The 20,031-nt window shown below is 38.0% G+C and overlaps 1 protein-coding gene across 1 annotated transcript in view; it reads left to right on the top strand.

Annotated features, from left to right (window-relative positions):
- Window positions 1-332: 332 nt before the first annotated feature.
- KPNA3 (karyopherin alpha 3 (importin alpha 4)) overlaps window positions 333-20,031 on the top strand; it is a 32,072-nt gene continuing 12,373 nt past the window's right edge. The window contains exons 1-8 of the mRNA XM_014966009.1: window positions 333-374; window positions 12,796-12,885; window positions 13,099-13,128; window positions 13,218-13,270; window positions 13,360-13,455; window positions 15,824-15,909; window positions 18,869-18,955; window positions 19,352-19,521. Coding sequence (XP_014821495.1) covers window positions 333-374; window positions 12,796-12,885; window positions 13,099-13,128; window positions 13,218-13,270; window positions 13,360-13,455; window positions 15,824-15,909; window positions 18,869-18,955; window positions 19,352-19,521 — 654 coding nt within the window. The remainder of the gene's footprint in view (window positions 375-12,795; window positions 12,886-13,098; window positions 13,129-13,217; window positions 13,271-13,359; window positions 13,456-15,823; window positions 15,910-18,868; window positions 18,956-19,351; window positions 19,522-20,031) is intronic.

The raw sequence follows: 20,031 nt of genomic DNA, 5'->3' as shown, positions 1-20,031 counted from the left end.
CTGTTTCTTTTGGTGTGCATGTATAAATGCTTAGAGAGTCATTACAGGGAAACTATGAAGAAATCAATGTTTTCTGCCTTTGGGATACTTATTGTGGCTTATAACAAAGCTTTCTGTAAGGTGTGTAATCTTGGAAAAAAAAAATAACTAAAAAAACCCACTCAAAAACCCACTCAGCCTTTCTTAGCAAGGTGCACGAGTCATAAATTGCGCACGCTGTTTTCCTTATCTTTTTTATGAATAGCTACACTTTTGACCTAGAAACAGCTGATTCCAAAACAAAACACTTCTTTCTTTACATAAAAATCTTTCTTATTCTTTATTTACAGACTATGAGAAGACACAGAAATGAAGTTACAATTGAATTGCGGAAGGTGAGTCTGCTTTTGTTTGTCAACTGTGGTACTTCGCTAATAATACTTCGGTGTCTTTGCTAAATATTTTACCATAAGCTTTGCTTTATGACCCCAAACTTATATAAAAGCGTTGTAAGTTTGTAGATAACTAACTGTGGATTCTAATGGTAGTTTTACTCTCCAAATCCTTTAGCTCAGTACAGCAGAATCCTACTGCTTTACTCCAGTGTATCACTTGGAAATAATCCATATTCAGATGCTGTACCAGTTCTCATATTATTACAGTGAAGCTGTCAGCTGTTTGAATGTTTTAAAGCCTCCAAATGGGAAAAGGGAGAGTTTTAGCATTTAGAAAGCGTGCATGTTCTTTTATTTTGTTTTCTGGAAATTAATACTTCTGTGCTGTAGAGGGGAGTTAATTTTAGGGTCTGATTTTGGTTATATTGGGTAAATACCAATACAGCTGTGAAGATCATGACCATGAGGGGTGATCTAGTTCAGTGCTTTGCCTAAACACAGGATTTGTTAAACCCTTGTCATTCATAACATTTCTAACAACCTTTTGAAGCACCTTAAAGGTTTGCTGCCAGAGGACATTTCCACAAGCTAAACTACTCTTGGGCTATGTGTGTAAAGAGAAGGGGTAAACTTTTATCTGCCTTTGAATACCTTCAGTGTATTTGAAGACTGATGCTGGCCCCTTTAGTTTTATCCTGTTGAGACAAGATCAGTTCTTCATCCTTTCCTTGAACATTTTCCTAGATTTTGACTTGTTGCTGCTCCTCAGATCCAAATTGCCTGTGTCTTTCTGGAAATGTGGAAGGATGCAGGCCACAGCTGAGGTTTTAATGGGACAGTGAAAAAACAATTCTTAACAAGTATTCCTAATCATGTTGAGTATGTTGTTGACTTGCAATTGATTTGTTATCCGTTATACCCGGACACTTTCTATAGTACTGCAAGTCAAGGGTAGTTGTTTATGTTCTCTATTTGCATAGTTAAATAAATGTAGAAGTTTTAAATAGGATTGCTTCTTGTCTTTTGAATTGCATCTGCTTTTTCCAGACTTCCTTAACTTGAATTACCATTCTGTTCCCAAGTATGCTTCGGGGCCTCCCTACCTTGGTATCACCCACGTTTTCTAATATTTTCATTAATGACTTGGTTGAAGTCTGTGCTTCCAATATTCTAGATGCAGACCAATCCCCTTTGGGACTCCCATTTGATGCGTATCTCCAGTTTGCCAGTTGAATCATTTACAGCCTGAGTGAGGCTTGCTTAGAAGTGCACACCCACCCAGTTTCACCTAAATTTTCGGGTTTTTTTCCATTGGTTGCAAACCAAGAGAAGACAAAAGCCTTGCTAGAATTAAGGTGAAGTGTTTGTAGATAGAAATGAGCTTTACTTGTTTTGAGAAATTTTGTCTGCACTTATAAACTGATTGTGTAGGACCTAACAAAAATCTTGTGCTAATATTTTCTTGATCTTTCTGCTCTTCTTAAAAAAAGAGACTTTTCCTTTTCTTTTTTTCAGGTCTTGTAGATAAAATTTTGTATCTCATTACAATATCAAGAATAAATATTTGTAAGATTCATCCTGAGACTAAGAATTAGTTGAAGACACCTAATTGGACCCAGATGACTAGAAAAAAAACCCAATTTTAATACTTACATGAGCATGATGTGTCATCTAAAAATTGTTTAATGCTCTCATATTTTCCTAATCAAAGAAACTAGCTGAAAATGTCTGAATGTGTAGCCAGCTTAAGCTGGCTATGGGCCTCATCAGTACTGGCAGGTGACCAAGGTGTGGAGAAAGCTACTTTTACATACAATGGCAGGTATCAGATGAAAAATGAAATTGGCTAATTTTTGCTTAAAATGAGATTTTGTTAATTAATTTTGATACCTGAATTATCAGCAGTTGAAGTTTATGCTGTCAGAGGCCCTCTCTGATCAGAACTGAGTGTAAAACTCACCGATGAACTGTGAAATTCACTCTGGGAAGAGTAATTTGTAGCAGTTGGGCAGCCTATGCCTGCCAGCAAAGCGGTGCTGGAAAAGATGGCTTAGCTAATGCAGCATGTCCTCATGCATCTGGATAAATAGAGACTGCATGCAAGTGTTTCAGTGCAGTCTTTGGAGAAACCTTTGCAGTGCAAAGTGAGAATTTTAATTTAATTCTCATAATTGGTTTTTGTAACAGGTCACAATTTCAAAGCCATTTTATTAGAGAAGCACGGTGGGGAGCAAGTTACGTGCTTAAGACAAGGGAGGAGTGTGTGTGGAAGGGATCTTGTGTGTGCCAGTAATATGTGAGTGAAAATGAGGAAGAGGAAGCTTATGAGCTGCTAGTGACTTCTCACTGAAAACTGCACATGCACAGATCAGTTACACACTTAGAGAAGCCTTAGCGCTGGATGTAGGTCAGGCTGTAAATCAAGAGTGAACAGCAGCTGCAGAACTCTTAAACGCAGGAAGTTATGTTCTGCTGGAGTGTTTGCTGAACATCTTCCCCTGCAGAGAGACCAGAAGAAATCTACTTTAATAAGAGATTCTGCATGTGTCTGAGTTGTCGGTTTGCAGCAACTGAGCTGGTGCTTGTGGGAACTGGTTTGCTGTGGGAACTCTGTGGTAGGTGTGAGGCCATTACTTCTGGCACAGAATTAGGACTGAAATGTAAAGGGATGTATTTTATTAAGCTCCAACAGTGGGAAGGATAAGCAGTTAAGATCATTGCTTCATTGCTTCAGTCTTCAGCTTTATGGCTAACACTGGTGTGAGTATGCCAAATTCAGGAAATGTTTGTGTTGATACGACCTTTGTAATCCACCAGTGCCTCTTCAAAATAAAGGGGTATCTTCCTTTTACCCCAGCTATACTCACACTGAGTGTGCACCTGGTTTCTGAAGAAAACAGGCAAATTGAGCATATTCTTGATCCGTACAGTTAAAGCACTACATAGTCATGGGTTTGTCTTTTGAATCAACTTTTGTATAAATATTAAATGAATGGATCTGATGAAGTCGCTTACATCTCTTGTCTTGTAAGATGGAATAAATAAAAAAAATCACGGCTTTGAACGGTAGTAAACAATTTCTGCATGCATTCGTGTGAGGTGTTTATTCTTTTGAGATTACAGATATCAAGGTGCATTTGCAACACCTTCTACGTTTCAAGAAGATATTATCTCTTCACTATCTTCACACCACAGCTCTTATTCAGGAGCAAACTTCACTTCCCCCCCCTTTTTTATTTTTGTTTTTCTTTTCCCAGTCACCTAAGATGTGATTAGGAATTGAGCTAACAAAGCTATCTCTGACATAAAAGGGTAGCAGTCATCTGGCAGAACCCTGGCGGAGGCATGGCTTTTGGCACAGAGAGCCAGTCAGATGACACTCCTGATGGTCAGGTGCCCTTTTCTGATTCCGTATTGGCCTTGCTGAACATGTGTTTTATGCATTTTGGGGATGGACCTACTATACTTCTGGAAAGATGGTCTTTGTCTCAGGCCCACTGCTGAACTAACAGCATAGCCAAAGAGGTTAAAACATAGCCATATCTCTTTCCAGACAGACAAGATAACGATGTGAGTTTTGGTGATGGAGACTGTCTCAGGATTTAGAATTTAAACTTCTCAGTATAGTGTCTCGGTGAAGTCTGATTTAGAATGTTTGTCGCTTAATTTCAGCATCACAGAAACCCAAAGGCAGCTCTGTTAGCAACAGAGAGCCTGGAATTAATTGGCTAACCTAGCTGATTAGTCTCATTCTAAAGGGGAGTAGGTTGGGTGACTAATGGTTAGGATTCAGTTTTAAGGTTCCATACCTAAATGAAGTCTGTAACTCCATTGCTGCCAGAGGGCCTTTTGTTCTAGGTGCTTCACTTAGGCTGCTTGTGTGCTTGAGGTAGTCCTTAGCTGGGTCAATGCTATGGTCCTTGAGTTAGGTGCCACCCTTCAAAGGAAGCCTTAATACTCCTAACCTCAGCAGAAACAGAGGATCCTGGACTTCTTTAAGGCCTGCTAACTGGAATCCTAAGAACTTCCAGGTTCTCAAACACGGTTTATTTTTTACTTTCTTGGCAAACTCGGCTGCCTCTGAGAGCTCGTAGACATGAGCTCATGAAAGCTCTAATTGCCAATTAAGTTTGACGCAAGGCAAAGCAATTATTTGCTAAACAAGTGGTGAATTATGGAGCCATGAGCATATGTGGTTTTTACCCACTTCTTGGGCATAATGTACTTGTTCCTGTTCTGATCTTTCTTATGTAAGATTACTTATGTCTACAGTAGTTACGAAGCTGATGAGGGCTGTAGAGCACAAGTCTTCTGAGGAGGAACTGAGGGAACTGGGGTTGTTTAGCCTGGAGAAAAGGAGGCTGAGGGGGAGACTTTATTGCTGTCTACAACTGCTTGAAAGGAGGCTGTAACAAGGTGGAGGTTGATTTCTTCTCCCAATGAACAAGTGATAGGACAAGAAGAAATGGCCTCATGTTGCACAGAGGAGGTTTAGATTGGATATTAGGACAAAGTTCTTCACAGAAAGGGTTATCAAACATTGGAACAGGCTGCCCAGGGAAGTGGTGGAATCATCATCCCTGGAGGTATTTAAAAGACAGGTAGATATCATGCTCAGCAACACAGTTTAGTGATGGGTTTGGCAGTGTTAGGTTAATGGTTGGACTCAGTCTTAAAGATCCCTTTCAACCTGACGATTCTATGAAATAAAGTAGGAGCCTGTCTCCATCTTGCTGGGAGAGCTAGGGTGGGGAAAATCTTTTTCTGATTCTCAGGAACTTTGAGAATACAAAAGGGAAAAAATAATCCACATTTTCAGGTTCGGGATAGTAAAACTTGGTTCAGTTATACATCTTTTCCAGTTCAATGGGAATACATAGCTTTCATTCACCATAAAGTACAAATTTTTTTTTAGGCATAAGTCTACCAGCTTCAAAGAAACATCTGCAATCACAGGGAGGCTGAAGAACTATTAGCATGCTCTTCTAGAAAGCCTTCTCTGCCCAGTGTTTGTAGCACAAATTCTTGGGTGAGACCTTGCATCTACCCTGCCTTGATTGATTCTTCAAAGAAAAGACGCTGGGGGGAAGATTATATTCTCAATGTATTCTTTTGGAGACTAAATTGAAAAGGGCTATGAAAAAGGTTCCTTGGAGCCTTGCTTGAGTCCCTTTTAGTAAGGGCATGCTTTTTGCCTAACTTAACAGGCCTCAATCTTTGCAGTCTGTGCTTGGGAATTTTGGGCCACACACTGGTGCACACACATGCATCTACTTATTTTTCATCAACCTGCTCATCTTCTGAGAAGGATGTGCACCAGCCAAACAGGAACATTGTGGCTGCTGTCTCTTCTCACAAAGGGAAGTCAGCAGAACTCAAATGTTGAAAAGTCACCTTTGTCTTCTAACTGTCTATCTGTAGCTGTGCTCTTTATCTGAAGAACAGTCTTGGAATCTGTTTGATCACCTTTGGATGCAAGGGACCTAGTTCACTGAGCACGTAGGATATAATTTTGACATCCGTTGATTACAGGATCATCAGATTGACTTGTTCAGCCTTTATACAGGTTTACAGTTTGGGTTGGTTTTTTTTAAAATCTCTGTAGGCATTAATGAGTTCTAAGACAGTGAGTAGAGCCAACTAATGGTCCTTTTCCAGACATTAAAGAAATTGTATCTTTCCCCAGGTTCATTTCCAAGAGCTGTTACTAGAAATTAACTCAGGCTAGATAGCCCACCTAAGAAAATTTTTATTGAGAGGATATTCAGTAGACATTTTCAGAGCATCACTTTACCACAATGAGGCTGGGGTGGTAGGCATTTTTTTTTTCTTATGATGGACTGTGACAGGTGCTCTCACCCCCCAAAAAACAAAAATGGAGAGCGTGTGTAAGTGAAACCTAGAAGTTCAGCTCAGTCTGTCACAACAATGGTAGCTTTAAAGCAATGTCAAGACAACCTGAATCTACCTCCATCACTGGCCTGATACTTTAGTCTTTCTAGGATATAAGAGCAGAGGAAAGAGCTCTTCTTGTCATCTGCAAGCATAGCTAATGCTGGCTGGCACTCCAGTTCCTAATGTTGAGGTGTTCTTGAAGTTCTGTTCTTTGTCCACAGGAGACTTAAACACCTTAACTTTTGTGCCAAAAAAGCTCCTTCCTACTAGCCACTGAGTTCCTAAAACTTTCTCTGACCTGAAGAAGCGTTTTATAATGGTGTTTGTTACCTGGGGGCAAAGATGTTCTTGTTTATTAATTTTCTCTTTTGATCTTGAAGCTTTTCAATGAAGTTGAGACACTTCTTGGAGTTTTGCCATATGTTAAATGCTGAAAAGTTGTATAAAATTACATTTAACACCTTTCACAGATCCATTAGAGTATCCTATTGGCTGTGTCCTATAGTACGAAGTGGAATGCAGCACATAGTTTAATGGGCATCCTCTTTGCCCACAAGGAGTTGTCTTCTGCTGATCATGTTGTCTTTGAAACATGTTTGCTTTGATGGGGATATTTTTTTTGAATCCTGGGATCTGCAGGATTTGCGTATTTACTGTTCATGCAGCCTGATCTTCCCACTGTCGGTGAAGCAAACTATGAGTCTTTGTCATCAAAAACTCTTAACCAGTCCATCATGCTAAGCAAGAAAGTGCACTCCTGGCATCATTACTATTGGTTCTAACCATTTGGCATTTTTACCCTGGCATGTATGTCTGCATGCCTTTTGTTCAAACAGAAACCTGTTGAAGGGGCATCTCTACCAGTATGTTGACAAGCTTATAACCAGCAGTCAGCTGCTGTTCATAAACTTTGAAATGTTATTGTGTATAGCACCTGTGGTTCAGGCAGTGGTTGAGAATCTTCCCTTCTGAAGGAGAGCTGCTTAGTTTTGTTGGTGACCCTTCATCAGGGATTACAGTCTGGCAACAAAGATGATTAAGGGATTGGAGCACCTCCCTTACGAGGAAAGGCTCAAGGAGCTGGGGCTCTTTAGCCTGGACGAGCGAAGACTGAGGGGAGACCTTATTTATGTTTGTAAGTATCTAAAGGGTGGGTTGAAGGATGTTGGAGCCAGACTCTTTTCAGTGGTTTCCAGCGATAGGACAAGGGGCAATGGGCTCAAGCTGGAACATAGAAAGTTCCATTCAAATATGAGAAAAAACTTTTTTACGGTGAGGGTAACGGAGCCCTGGAACAGGCTGCCCAGGGGGGTCGTGGAGTCCCCTTCTCTGGAGATCTTCAAGACCCACCTGGATGCAGTCCTGAGTAATGTGCTGTAGGCATTCCTGCTTTAGCAGGGGAGTTGGACTCATGATCTCTAGAGGTCCCTTCCAACTCTGACAATTCCGTGATTCCGTGATGCCTCACCCTTTGAAAGTGCTCTCTTGCCAGTCTTTGAACAGGACAGCTATATCCAGGTATGCTTGTTTGTCTTCATTGTCACCACAGAAGCCTGCAGAAGAGGCTGCTGCTATGATTTAGGTAAGAAGTTTTGAGTTTGTTACAGTGTGACAAATTGCAAGCATTTTAAGGTCATGCCAAGCTGCAAATCACGTTCTTTTGCCTTATGCAGGGGAATCTGTCAAATTACTGTATACAGTGGCTTAGCTGTCCAGGAATTGGATGCTTTTGCAAATGGACAGAGCTGTTTCAAATAGCCTTAGAGCTGCTTTTTAGAACTAGAAAGTTCCTTGGACACTTTGACTTTATAAAAAATGCTAATAAGAATTGCTTTTCCCTAATAAGAAATTTGTAGTGCTTCCCAACAAGTACTGGCCTGTCTGCTTCAGGCTGCTGTGGAAGCTCTGTGTATGTTCTTGACAGTTGTTTTTCAGCCCAACCATCTGCAAACAGTGAGTAGCTGCAGGAACATTCTTGCTCACTCTTACTTTCCCTGGCTGAGGTCATTTTTTCTGGAGCCCATTGCACCATATGACTGACAGCCTGAAGATGTTGCCTGCATTCACAGAAATTCCAGCATCAACTTGTGGTCAATTATGTCCTATGAAATTCAGTTCTGTCTCTTAAGGAGTGTAGAATATTTTGGCATTAGAATATACATGCTTACTCATACTTATTTTGGTTAACATTAACATTAGGAAGCATTCTCTTAGGCGTACTCATGTTGCCAAAGGAATTGGATAGTTGTGAATGCAGGTATAAAAGGCTCTCTAAGGAACTATTAACTTGCTTGATGGAATGGGAGATAAGTGGGCTCTTGGTTAGCTCAGTTATGGTGTGTCTTATGGTCATCCTTACTATGCTAAGATTTCTAATTAGTCTGATGCAGTTTTCCTCTTGTCAACGCACCATAGTGGAATTTAATCCTAGATTATGTATGTTTGATGGACCAGAGTTTGAAATGTCATTCCTTTGTTACCATCTTCACCATCGGTGGCCTCCTAGTGGGATGCCTTTATTCCTGATAGCCACAGAACAGTTATTTGGAGCTCCGTTTTATTTCACCTCTCGGCCTACTGTTGCCATTAGGAGAACAGTCCTTCAGTGTGTGTTCGTCTAGGGGTTCATTGGACTCTTCTCCAGGTAAATGGAGCTTTTTGTGAGTAGTACTATGTACTATTCATACTATGTACTTAAAAAGAAATGTGTTCACTACCCATTTTGTGGCCACAAGCAGAGAGAATTTGTGCTTGCCCCTCTAAATACTATTCAACCAAATTATTTCAGCTAACGGTACTTAGATGTGTATAGAAGCACACACATTGTGAATAAACATGAAGAGTGTATCAAATAATGATTGCAGGCGCGTAGTCTTTCTGAAGTTCTTCAGGTAAAGTGGAATGGAATAATCGAGTGTTTTGTCCACTGGCGTGCTCTACACTTACTGCCTGATGTTTGTGGAAGGTGATTTTTCAGCCGTTTGGTTGCTGAAGGCCATGCAGGTCTTTCCTGCCATTCTGTGAGGATGCTGTTCAATCACCCACAGTGGGACTCTTGCTTTGTTCCAGCTGTATTCTCTATATTCCAGCTGCTGCCATCCTGGTATTTCAGGATGTTTGAGAGAGGATCTCAAGATAATTTTCATTCTTGCTTTCTGGAGTAACTGGGCACCATAGCCCTCTAGCAGAAGCACAACTCTGACAAACACTGATCCCTCAGAATAATGTACTTATATATGTTGAAAAGACACACGTCTCTACAGAGGGATATGCATTCATATTCAGTACCACAGTTGTTGAAGTGTGACTTTGTTTTTTGCATCTAAAACCTTCTAGATCTTTCAAGCTAGAAAATACATGATGTGGTTTCAACTGTTTGTGGTTAATGTCTTTTTGGGAGGGAAAGTATTGAGGGTGGAAGTAACATGCATGGTAGATGCAGCCCCCATGTCTGTGATTATTGAATATTCTTATCCATTTTAATAGTGTGATCTTTGTACTGAATGGATGCCACCTATTTAATGTCAACACAACCGAGAGGGCTTTGACTTTATTTTAAGTTTCCACTTAAAATAGCAGTGAAGTGATATGACTTTACATGGCTCTTGCATACCCTTTGCATTTTGAGGGATTTTGGTTGAAGCTCTCTGAGGTGCATCCATTCTGTGCCAATGCAGATGCTTTTGTGGGAAGCAACATGGAGTGGCAGTGTACCAGTTCCTATCTCCAAATATGGAGGCGGTTCCTTAAGGTCAGAAGATTCAGTAACCTACTAACGTGGTGGTGTGAAATACCGAAATGGGAGAATATGCTGTTAGAGCTCTTAAAAAGCTTTATCTTTTTTTTACTGTCAGAAGATACCTGAAAATAACAAATGAGATAATGTGACATTTCCTGACTAGAATTTTCTTTTCAGAAAGTTCAATAAAAATAGTTCATTTGCAAAATCCGTGACTATTCTAGGTATTTCATCATGTTTTGAATCAAAGGATTTTCAAGAGGCATCTAAAAGGCTTTTTTTACAGAAATTTAAAATAAAGGATCACTTCTTTGTATTGTAAGGTGTTGCAAAACACACAGTTGAGCACCACTGGTACCAAATTATTTGGTTGAGAAATAAGTAGATATCATGAGGTGACTAAGTGTGGATAACAGTTCTTACATCAAATGTATTTTAGAAAGACCCTGCAAAGCTCTTCCCCTGAATTTTCTGAGCATGACATGTAGAAAATCCAGGCAAATATTTTAGAAGGAACAGAATTGGAAAACCCTGACTTGTACCACAGTAGTTTGCTGATAGTGACAAAGAAACTCAGCCCTTCCCAGTAAATGATTTAATATGAAACATTTAACTTGCTCCAGCAGACAGTGGTGTTGGTTCTGCAGTAAGACCCCAGTTCCTTCAGGCTCCACCTTTTCTGAAGACAGGGAATTTCTGCTGGACTGGTGTCTGCCACCCTCATAACTACATACGTGTCCCTGTACATTCACGCATGTGTAGACTCGCTCACCACCATGATTTGTGATGATACCTCTGGGTAGGAAGAGGACAGTTGACTGAAGACATCAGGACCGTCTCCAGCTTCAATCCCTTTTCCTAGTATTGATTTATTTTGGCACAACACCACAGCTGATCCTGTGGGAACCCTTCATCCGAGGCAGGAAGGAGCTGCTCCTTTCGCAGGTGGATATCTATAGTAGGAGTGCACTGGGGAGAAAAACTGACATGGTGATGGAGAAGGCTTCTGGAAATGGGGTCCCGCCCCTGCGGTTGCCAAAGTATAGGCTATGGTTTAGACCAGCAATAGGAAAAGGAACTGTACTTGAGCAAAGCCAGATTGACTGGGGTTGAATTATGTTTGCTATGTTGAATGATGTTTGCCCTGCTTTAAATGGCAGGGCCAAGTACTTGGTGTGGAAAAATAAGAAAAATACATGATAGGTCTTTATGGTGAATCCATCCATCACTGTGTACCTGCCTGGCGCAGTTTGTCTGCATAACAATATTTTCTCAGCATTTAACTGCCTGCTCGTTTCCATCTTCCTTCTCTCTAAAAACACCTGACAACAAAATGTCTTTAGTGCTTGCCTGTATGCATGTGCTCATGGCACAGCTCTGGAGAGGCTGCTGTAGCTAATCTGGGTGATCTCATGCCCACTTTTAGTATTTAGTTTCTGTACTTAGGCTTGACAAAACTTCAACTATGTTCAGTTTGTGGAATGTTGTCTTTTGCGTTAAAGGGTTACTTAATTGTGGTGCTTGTTTATTGCTTTAACATTCTCTAATCTGAAAAAAAAATCTTAAAATATTGTTTGCTAGTCTTTCAAAGTGAGGATGGAAAAGTTTGGTTTTTTTTTTTTTAAGTCTTTTTAAAATGTTGAAAAACTAAGCAACTCCCAGAAATTTTGGATCTGAGTTTGCTGTTTTTTCTAAAATATAATAAAATAAAATATTGGGGACTCCTTCAAAATGTGATTATGTTTAGAGGTTTTTTTGTATATTATAAGCAAGGTATGATATAATACAGTCTCTATAATCTGTACTATCTGGTTATCAGATAATTGTTTGGTGACTGAAAAGCCTGCCTTTCCTTGCTAGTATAATAGATTTGTTTTAGGTGTTATAGGTGTTTGTTACACCTTTTCAATGTTTTGCTTTATTAGAGATTGAAATCTTAATGTACTTATTAAAAAAAACCAAACAAACACAAACCCACAAAAGGGTGTCAGATATACATGCTGCATCATTATCTTCCTTGCCTTTTCTGTCTTTGATTGTACCTCTTGACATACCAAGCAAAAGATAAAGTCTAAAGTTAGAAAAGACCAGTTCATGCTTTTGGAATAATACTTTTAAGACATTTTAAATTTGTAAAGAAGTGCATTTGGATACAGTTTCAATTGATTATTTGATGCCTTTCTTTTTAAATTAGGGCTTTAAGTGTTCAAATATTCTAATCTAAGCAAGGTAGAAATATTACATGGGTACTCTACCACTGAGAAGGTAATTTTTTCCCCAGTAATGCCTTGAAGGAGCTAATTCTGGGGAGGGTGCTTTATTTTAAGTCAGAGATTAGACTAAGAGTGGGAGTGGGAAATGCTACAAGTGTCAGTGCACATGGAGAATGCTGCTTTGCACACAAGGTGAAAATACATGTAACCAGAGAACTTTGAAGCAGATTCAGGTGAAAACTAATCTTGCTCTGGAAAATAATTTCTGTTAGGTGTGACTAAATGTTCGTGTCATGCAGATCTGTATATTGTAAATGTTTTTTAGCAAATTGATCCCCAGACTGTTAAGTTTTGATTCATTCAAATGTTATGGAGGGTCATAGTTCTGTCTGCAATTAGCAAGCTGCTAGATTCTTACAGCTGAAATACTGCAAATTCTATTTGCAGTTACAGTTACAAATGCCTTTTAAAAAAAAGCAGTCTTACCTAAACTCTTATTTTGACAGAGGCCATTATATCGTCACCCTGTACTAATAAGCATTAAGTGTTTTTATTTTTCATCATTCCTTTACAGAACAAAAGAGATGAACATCTTTTGAAAAAAAGAAACGTTCCCCAAGAAGAAAGTTTAGAAGATTCTGATGTTGATGCTGACTTCAAAGCAGTAAGTTCCTTGATTCTGGAATTATTATTAAAACTTTGGTGATGTCTCAAAACAATGTATTCTGTTTTCACTTCCACACTGGAAGTCTTGCAGGTATTTGAAAGCAAAATTTTGAACTGATACACTGTTAAAATTAGTTTGTATTAAATGTTTACAAAGAATATAATTTAGCAACAAAATTACTAAAGCGTTTTTTTTTTTTTTCTTTTCAAGCAAAACGTAACACTAGAAGCTATACTGCAGGTATGTTACATTTAAATAATTATTATTGTTGTTGTTATTATTTTGTGTTCTGTGAATTCTTAGTTTTTACCGTTACCTGTTTTTTTCAGAACGCCACAAGTGACAACCCAGTGATCCAACTGAGTGCTGTCCAAGCTGCAAGGTAAAAACAAATAAAGGTACAGAAATGTATTTCCTACACATTTTTTATGTTGAAAGTTACTTATTTTATTTTTACATTTAATTTTACAGAAAACTCCTATCCAGTGACAGAAATCCACCTATTGATGACTTAATAAAATCGGGAATTTTACCAATTCTGGTAAAATGCCTAGAAAGGGATGATAAGTAAGTATACTTTTTAAAATGTTCACCGTTACTGAAAATCTGCATCCAAAAAATCATTTCATTATTTCAGTTGATGCTGAGGATTCATAACACCATATAATCTTACACAGTGGATCACATTCCATGATGGTAAACCATACATTCTCCAGGAGTACTTATTCTGCCGCTGAAATGTCCTTTTATTTTTTACAGCTTGCACAAGCAAATTGGCTAATGGAGAAAACCTTACTAAATTCCTCATTCGTTTTGAATATTCCAGACTTTTTTTTAAGAAACCTGTCTCAGACTTACTGTGTATATTTATGTGAAGGCAGAGAACATGCCTGGTTGTGAACAGGGCTCTTCTCTTTGCCAGAATACTCGTCATCTTTTTCATTAAGGTTATTGGCTTAAGTTTCTCGCTTCTTTCATTCTCATTGCAAGGTGGGTTTCTTTCTGGCTCTGTGCTGCTCCCCCATGTGATGGTACCACACAGTGAGCATGTGGTCTGTTGTGATTCTCTGTTGAAAAACAAGAGCTTCAGTAAAGGAAGCAGAGAACATTGAGAATGTAGTTGTAAGAATTTAATGACATGTCAGAAAAATGCCATATTCCACAATCCATGAGCCTCTTATTCAGATAGATGGAGATTAACACATTTGAGGTAAATGTTTTAGTCTGTCTTTGGTTGCAGGCAGCCATAAGTGTATTTGCAGTATTTTCATTTTCAAGGTTATTTCTGCAGCCATGAGAGCTAGAAACTTCAGAAATGCAAATTGGCATTTTGGGTATAATTTGGTGGCTGCTAAAACATGAAGCGTGAGTATCTTTGTTTCTAGCTTGTTTAGCAAAACAGTTGCTTAGAAGGCAGCTGGCAATAATGTTTAAATTGGAATAGCATTTTAAAATGGGTCATGAATTCCTGTCTGCTCTAGAAGTAAATGGTTCAGTGCTGTAAGAATTCTTTTAATTTGAATTTTCTGTCTAGTTTTTGTATGATTTAACTTTGTAAATGTTTAATAAGCCTTTTGAAATTGAACTCAACATCATCTTAAACAGTCCTTTTGATTGTGATTGCTATACAATATTTAGTAGAGCTAAACTCTGCAAAGACTTTGTATAACAGGTTGTTAAAGCTGTTGTTCATGTTATAACAGAAAGCTTATCAGAAGAGGAAGAAAAGAAGGACCAACCTAAAACTAGAAGTTTAATGCATTTGATCCTAGAATGTGAAGGGTTATAGGAGGCTGCTGGCAGCTACTATTTGTTTTTACAAATTCTTATTTACATTTTAGATATTTACATTATCTACATCTTGGACTCTCCTATCTAATTCTTTTCCAGTCCCATCTCCAGTAAAACCTTAAAATGCTTTGAAAACTAATGGAAAAAAAAAAAAAAAAAAGCTTAAAGGAAGCAGGTGCTGTGGCTATATATAAAACATAATTGATAAAGAACCAAAAAAGCATGGAAATGAAAAATAGTCACCTAACAGTAAATTTTCTCTGCTCCTCCCAAAGCCAGACACCTTACTGTTTGCTAACCTTCACCATAACCTGTGAAGTCTTTTATAGCTTCTACAAGTCCTTGACCTTTAGCATTTGCTTCAACAGCAGTCTTCGTACAAACTGTTTTACTAAACTGCTGTTGGCATAGACAACAGTTGACAGACGTCTTGGAAGAGATGTTCCCCCAGCTTTCATAATATCTGTAGCTAATTTTGTCTGCATTTAATAAGTCAGTTTTAATGCAGGTATGATGCTGTCTTTTGATCTTGATGCCAGATCTTTCCTCTGTCTGTGATGGAGCAGAAAACTGTCTTTATCGCAGTGTGCCAGCTTACACTTGATTAGGGATGTAATGTTAGAAGGGTGAAGTTTTTATTAGTTATGGTCAGACATGATTAATTTATTGAGATCCACTGATCGCAGCAAGACAGTTGCACTTTCTACACTAAATATGAATGGTGTTTGGATCAGTTGGATTTGAAGGAGTCTCTGTTATCCATTAGAGAGGAATAATTAAGTTTTATGACAAGGGTGGTAGAAACCTTTCATACAGGAGATAAGTAGTTGAATAGAGTAGCAGTCAGCTTCACCGGTTGGTATGTGCCTCAACAAGTATTACTGCTTTTATTTTTTTTTATTACTAATATGAAGACAGAATACTGGGTGGTTTACAAAAGGTCATAGAATGTAAAATCTTTTTTTTCTTACAGCTTTTCCTCTGAAATTCCTGGCTTAGAGGGTTTCTTTAAAACTTCTAGCTCACTGACACTGCTTAAATGTGGAGTGTCTCAGAGTGGACACAGCTGGTAATACTGAAATGAACCATAAAATAGTCTGCAAATCATGTTTCAACTTATTACTGTAAAATTATTTCATTACAGTCCTTCATTACAATTTGAAGCTGCATGGGCATTGACTAACATAGCGTCAGGTACTTCTGCACAGACTCAAGCTGTTGTACAGTCTAGTAAGTATTACAGTTTGGTTTTTGGGGGGTGATGGATATTGTGGGTAAAAGTGAAAAGGGGGTATGTGAATAATAAATACCATTTGTTATCAAACTCATTAAAATAATAAATGTATGTCTGTCCTCTTTCTCAAAAAAGATATCTACATTTTTTTCGTAAACATTGGTCTGTTGTCACTAACGATTAAATTAAGGAACGCAGACCTGATTTTCCCATAAAGAAGATAGAGAATGGCAGATGATATAATAGGTATGACAAAAAACCGTTAGTCCTTTCTAATTCTTGGGTTGATTTCTGAAATCACGTACCGTTAATTCCCCTATGGCTAAAACTTATGTTAGCAAGTAATTCTTTCTACCTCAAAGGTATGTTCATAGATTTTATTAAAGTTTTAAAATACATATAGTTATGTAAGGTTACCCGTTTAAATACAGGGTGAAGAAAATTACCATCCTTACCCATATGATTAGTACCTCCTGTACACGCCAAGTTTGTTGTGCTGCCTTCATTCCTTGCTTACCCAGCCAGGGAGACTTCCATTACGAAAAGAGATAGGAAATAAATTCTATAGTTAATTGAAGATAAATGATTCAAATTAATTTTTCAGGATTATATATATAGCTTTTATGTATCAGTACGCTTATCTTAAAAACAATCACCTTCATGCTAAATACAACATTTTGTCATTAAACAGAAGACTATAGATAAGCAATTATATAATAAATTGTCTTGGCTTATTCATATTCAGTGTTTTTATAAGGGAAAATGGTGACTTAGTTATTTGGTTTCTTTTTTTTAAGTGTAAGAACCTGCCTTTCAAATTAAAATGCTGGTTTGTATATTTAAATAGTGAATAAAATATCTCACTAATTGTTAGATTCTGTATAGTTAAGATATTGGAGCAATAGAATAAGAAGGCTTATCAAAATCAGCTCCGGATAAAAATCCAAAGCCTTTTAAAAAAAACATCAATGTCTTGAAGTTGTTTCAAAAAATCCTGATGTGATTTGGACACCTGTTTTTAGATTGTTTTTCAAATATCTTTGAAAATCTCTTCCCAAGTTTTTTCATCCTTCCCAACTTGTTCTTTGGTTAGTCATTGTTTTCTTCCTTTTTCAAGTCCCACAATGTTATCATATTTGAATGAATGAATGAATCTAATGAAAAGGCTGTTTATAGTATTAGCTTTGCAGAAAAATATCTGGAAAAAAATCCTCAAGTAAAAATTAAAATTAGAATGATAATATGTACAGCACAGCCAAAGGCATTGCTGTAACTTGAACAATTACTAGAAGTTCAGGTTGGGATATGTCTCTCCCAAATCTGTTTACCTAATGCTTGAAAAGAAGAAAATGTGATAAAATGAATTTGAAGAAGCAAAAAGTGTTTTTGCAAGCTTTACTGCTGAAGAGAAAACGGAAGAAGTTTAGTCAAAAAGTCTTGCTGCTTTGGCTGGGGGATGATGAAGGAAAGACAGCCTCCCAACTCTCCTCCCTTCAGGTGAAGAAGGATGGTTTGAGGAAACAAAGCCCTTGCAGCTATAGAAGAGGCTGGTGCAGCCTAAATACAAAAGAAGCGGCCTCCTGCCGTCGAGAGGGACAGGTGGAAGGCCCAGCAAAAGAGGACAAGTACTATACACGCAGAATAAACATTGGCAGGAGCCAATTTGGAGCAGAAGTAATTAATTTTTTGAGAGCAGTAGATCAGATAACGTGTAGCTCGTGTTTTCTTAGGCTGTCCTCCTGCCTGCGTGCGGCTGTGAAATCATTTCATTCGTGCCTTTGAAAGCAGACCAGGATTGCAATCTAATACAAGCTCCATACTTGACCCGTCCTCTCTGAAATATGCTGAATACACGTATGGCTGAAGTGTAATCTCAGTAAGGACTGAGAAAGAAGCTAGAATATCCCACTTGAGCTAATGGAAGTGGGATGGTTGTTAGAAGAACAGCAAGTGTGTTCTTAAGCAACGGTGTGTTGCTGTCCCTCCTAACTTGTCAGTTGTAGGCAATTGCTGAATTGCTCATCTAGGGTGGGGAAGGAATTTTAGGTAGTCTTTCTTCTATTTGCTCTGTATTTTTCAGGAAAGTACGTCAGGGGTTTTTGACTCATTATCATGTGTTAAATTATCAACAGAACATTGATTCACAGTCGCTTACAAATTGTGTTGCAATTTTTTAAAATTTCTGAAGCTATTTCTGAAACTATTTCTACGAGAAAAAATATTCTTTCCTTCAGTGGTATATAAATTGGTCTATTTTACTTTACTCAGAAAGAGTATAGGACAAGTATGATCGTACATAGATTTAAAAAATTGCTGCAAGAATTACTGTCTTTCAACAGTATGGGCTGTCTGAAGGGAAGCAGTGCATGGGAATAGTAGTAGGATGATTTCTTAGCTCCATTAAGTTTATTTAATTCAGTAGAGACTGATATCTAAAATCAATATCACTTCCTTAATCTGGTATGTTGCCTGCATTATATAAGAGCAAATTAAAACGTGTCTTAGGACTGGCAGATGGATGTAAATCTTCACTGCATATGGAAACTAACTATAGCCACCTCTTGGGAGGAAGCTATTTTCTTAAAATCAAGATGTGCAGCACGTTTGCACAAGTAGGCATGTCATTCTTCTAGGTATGTGGTGTGATCTTGGATAACTGGAAAATCTGAATTCCCGGGACATTAAACCTGGCACCTACGTACTTAAGGCTCTTGCGTATCACTTTGAGAAATATGGGGAAATGTTTAAATGCGGGGAGCAATGTTGCTTGTTCTCAGGTCTATTTTTTTCCCTCTCTAGCTGTGTAGAGAAATGAGTAACTGAGGTTTTGTATGCTCTTCATAATAAAAACATGTCTCTTAGTATAAGGCACGGTAGCAACAGTGTTTTGTATTAGAAAGTATTATGCATATACCATGTTCCAGTAAAAATAAATCTGATCTTTGCATTCTGTAGATGCGGTACCCCTCTTCTTGAGACTACTTCATTCACCACACCAGAATGTTTGTGAGCAAGCTGTCTGGGCCCTCGGAAATATTATAGGTAACTCTTGTTGTTGTTATAATAATTTGAATTCAGGGAGTGTTTCACTTTAGGATTTGACTTTTTGAACATTGGCATTATCATATGAGACTATGTTTCCTCTAAATTCTGTGGCTTAATGTAATTTCTCATGTGGCCAGAACTACATACGTGCATCCTATTTTTTTCTAAAGAATGGTATCACTTGCTGCACAATATATTAACTGGATAAATTTTGTGTCTCGTAAAATATACATACATATCTATACGTATGTATATTTAATTGAACACGAACTGTTAGTAGTAGACTATTGGTGAGGAAACATAGAATTTCAGTATCCCAACATGTCATTGCATACATTTCAGGATTTTCCATTTTTAATGTAATTTCTTTTACAACAATTTTCATTTCTGTAGGTGATGGTCCTCAGTGTAGAGATTATGTCATATCACTGGGAGTTGTCAAACCTCTTCTGTCCTTCATCAATCCCTCCATTCCCATCACCTTCCTTCGGAACGTCACATGGGTCATTGTAAATCTCTGCAGGAATAAGGACCCCCCACCGCCTATGGAGACAGTTCAGGAGGTAAATAAAGAAATTACGAGACAGATAATATTTTATACTCTGGGCTAGAGGCCAAATGTTTTACATTGTCATACTATGAATTTATGCATGTCTTTTGCCACCATCTTGTGCCACTTACCACTTGGTAAATGAAGTGATTTGACCAATTAGATGTTTCTTACTAAGGTTGTTTGTAACATCTGAAAATGAGTAAGTCTAAAGGGTGATGAGCCATATATTAAAATGAGCACAACAAAAAGTTAACACACTATAAAGTGTTAACGTACTCAGCATTTTATATTTTTATCAAAAAAAAGCTATGAATATGATTCTGTATATAGAAGTATTCAAATGTAATTATTTTCAGTAAGAGGAAATGTAAGTAAACTAGTGGAGGTAGTGTACTTTGTGTTTCAGCTAGCTGTGAATATGCAGTCAATGTCAAGTCCCCACTTGAGAAGAGAAGGATCTGAAAATCCTTTTAGACTGGTGAATAGAGCAAATGTAGTGTTTATAGAGAAGGCACAGCTA

This window comes from Calidris pugnax, unplaced genomic scaffold (genome assembly GCF_001431845.1).
Source record: "Calidris pugnax isolate Ruff unplaced genomic scaffold, ASM143184v1 scaffold20, whole genome shotgun sequence".
Taxonomy (NCBI): Eukaryota; Metazoa; Chordata; class Aves; order Charadriiformes; family Scolopacidae; genus Calidris; species Calidris pugnax.
Note: the sequence above shows the minus strand (reverse complement) of the source record. Positions and strands in the feature narration are given on the sequence as shown.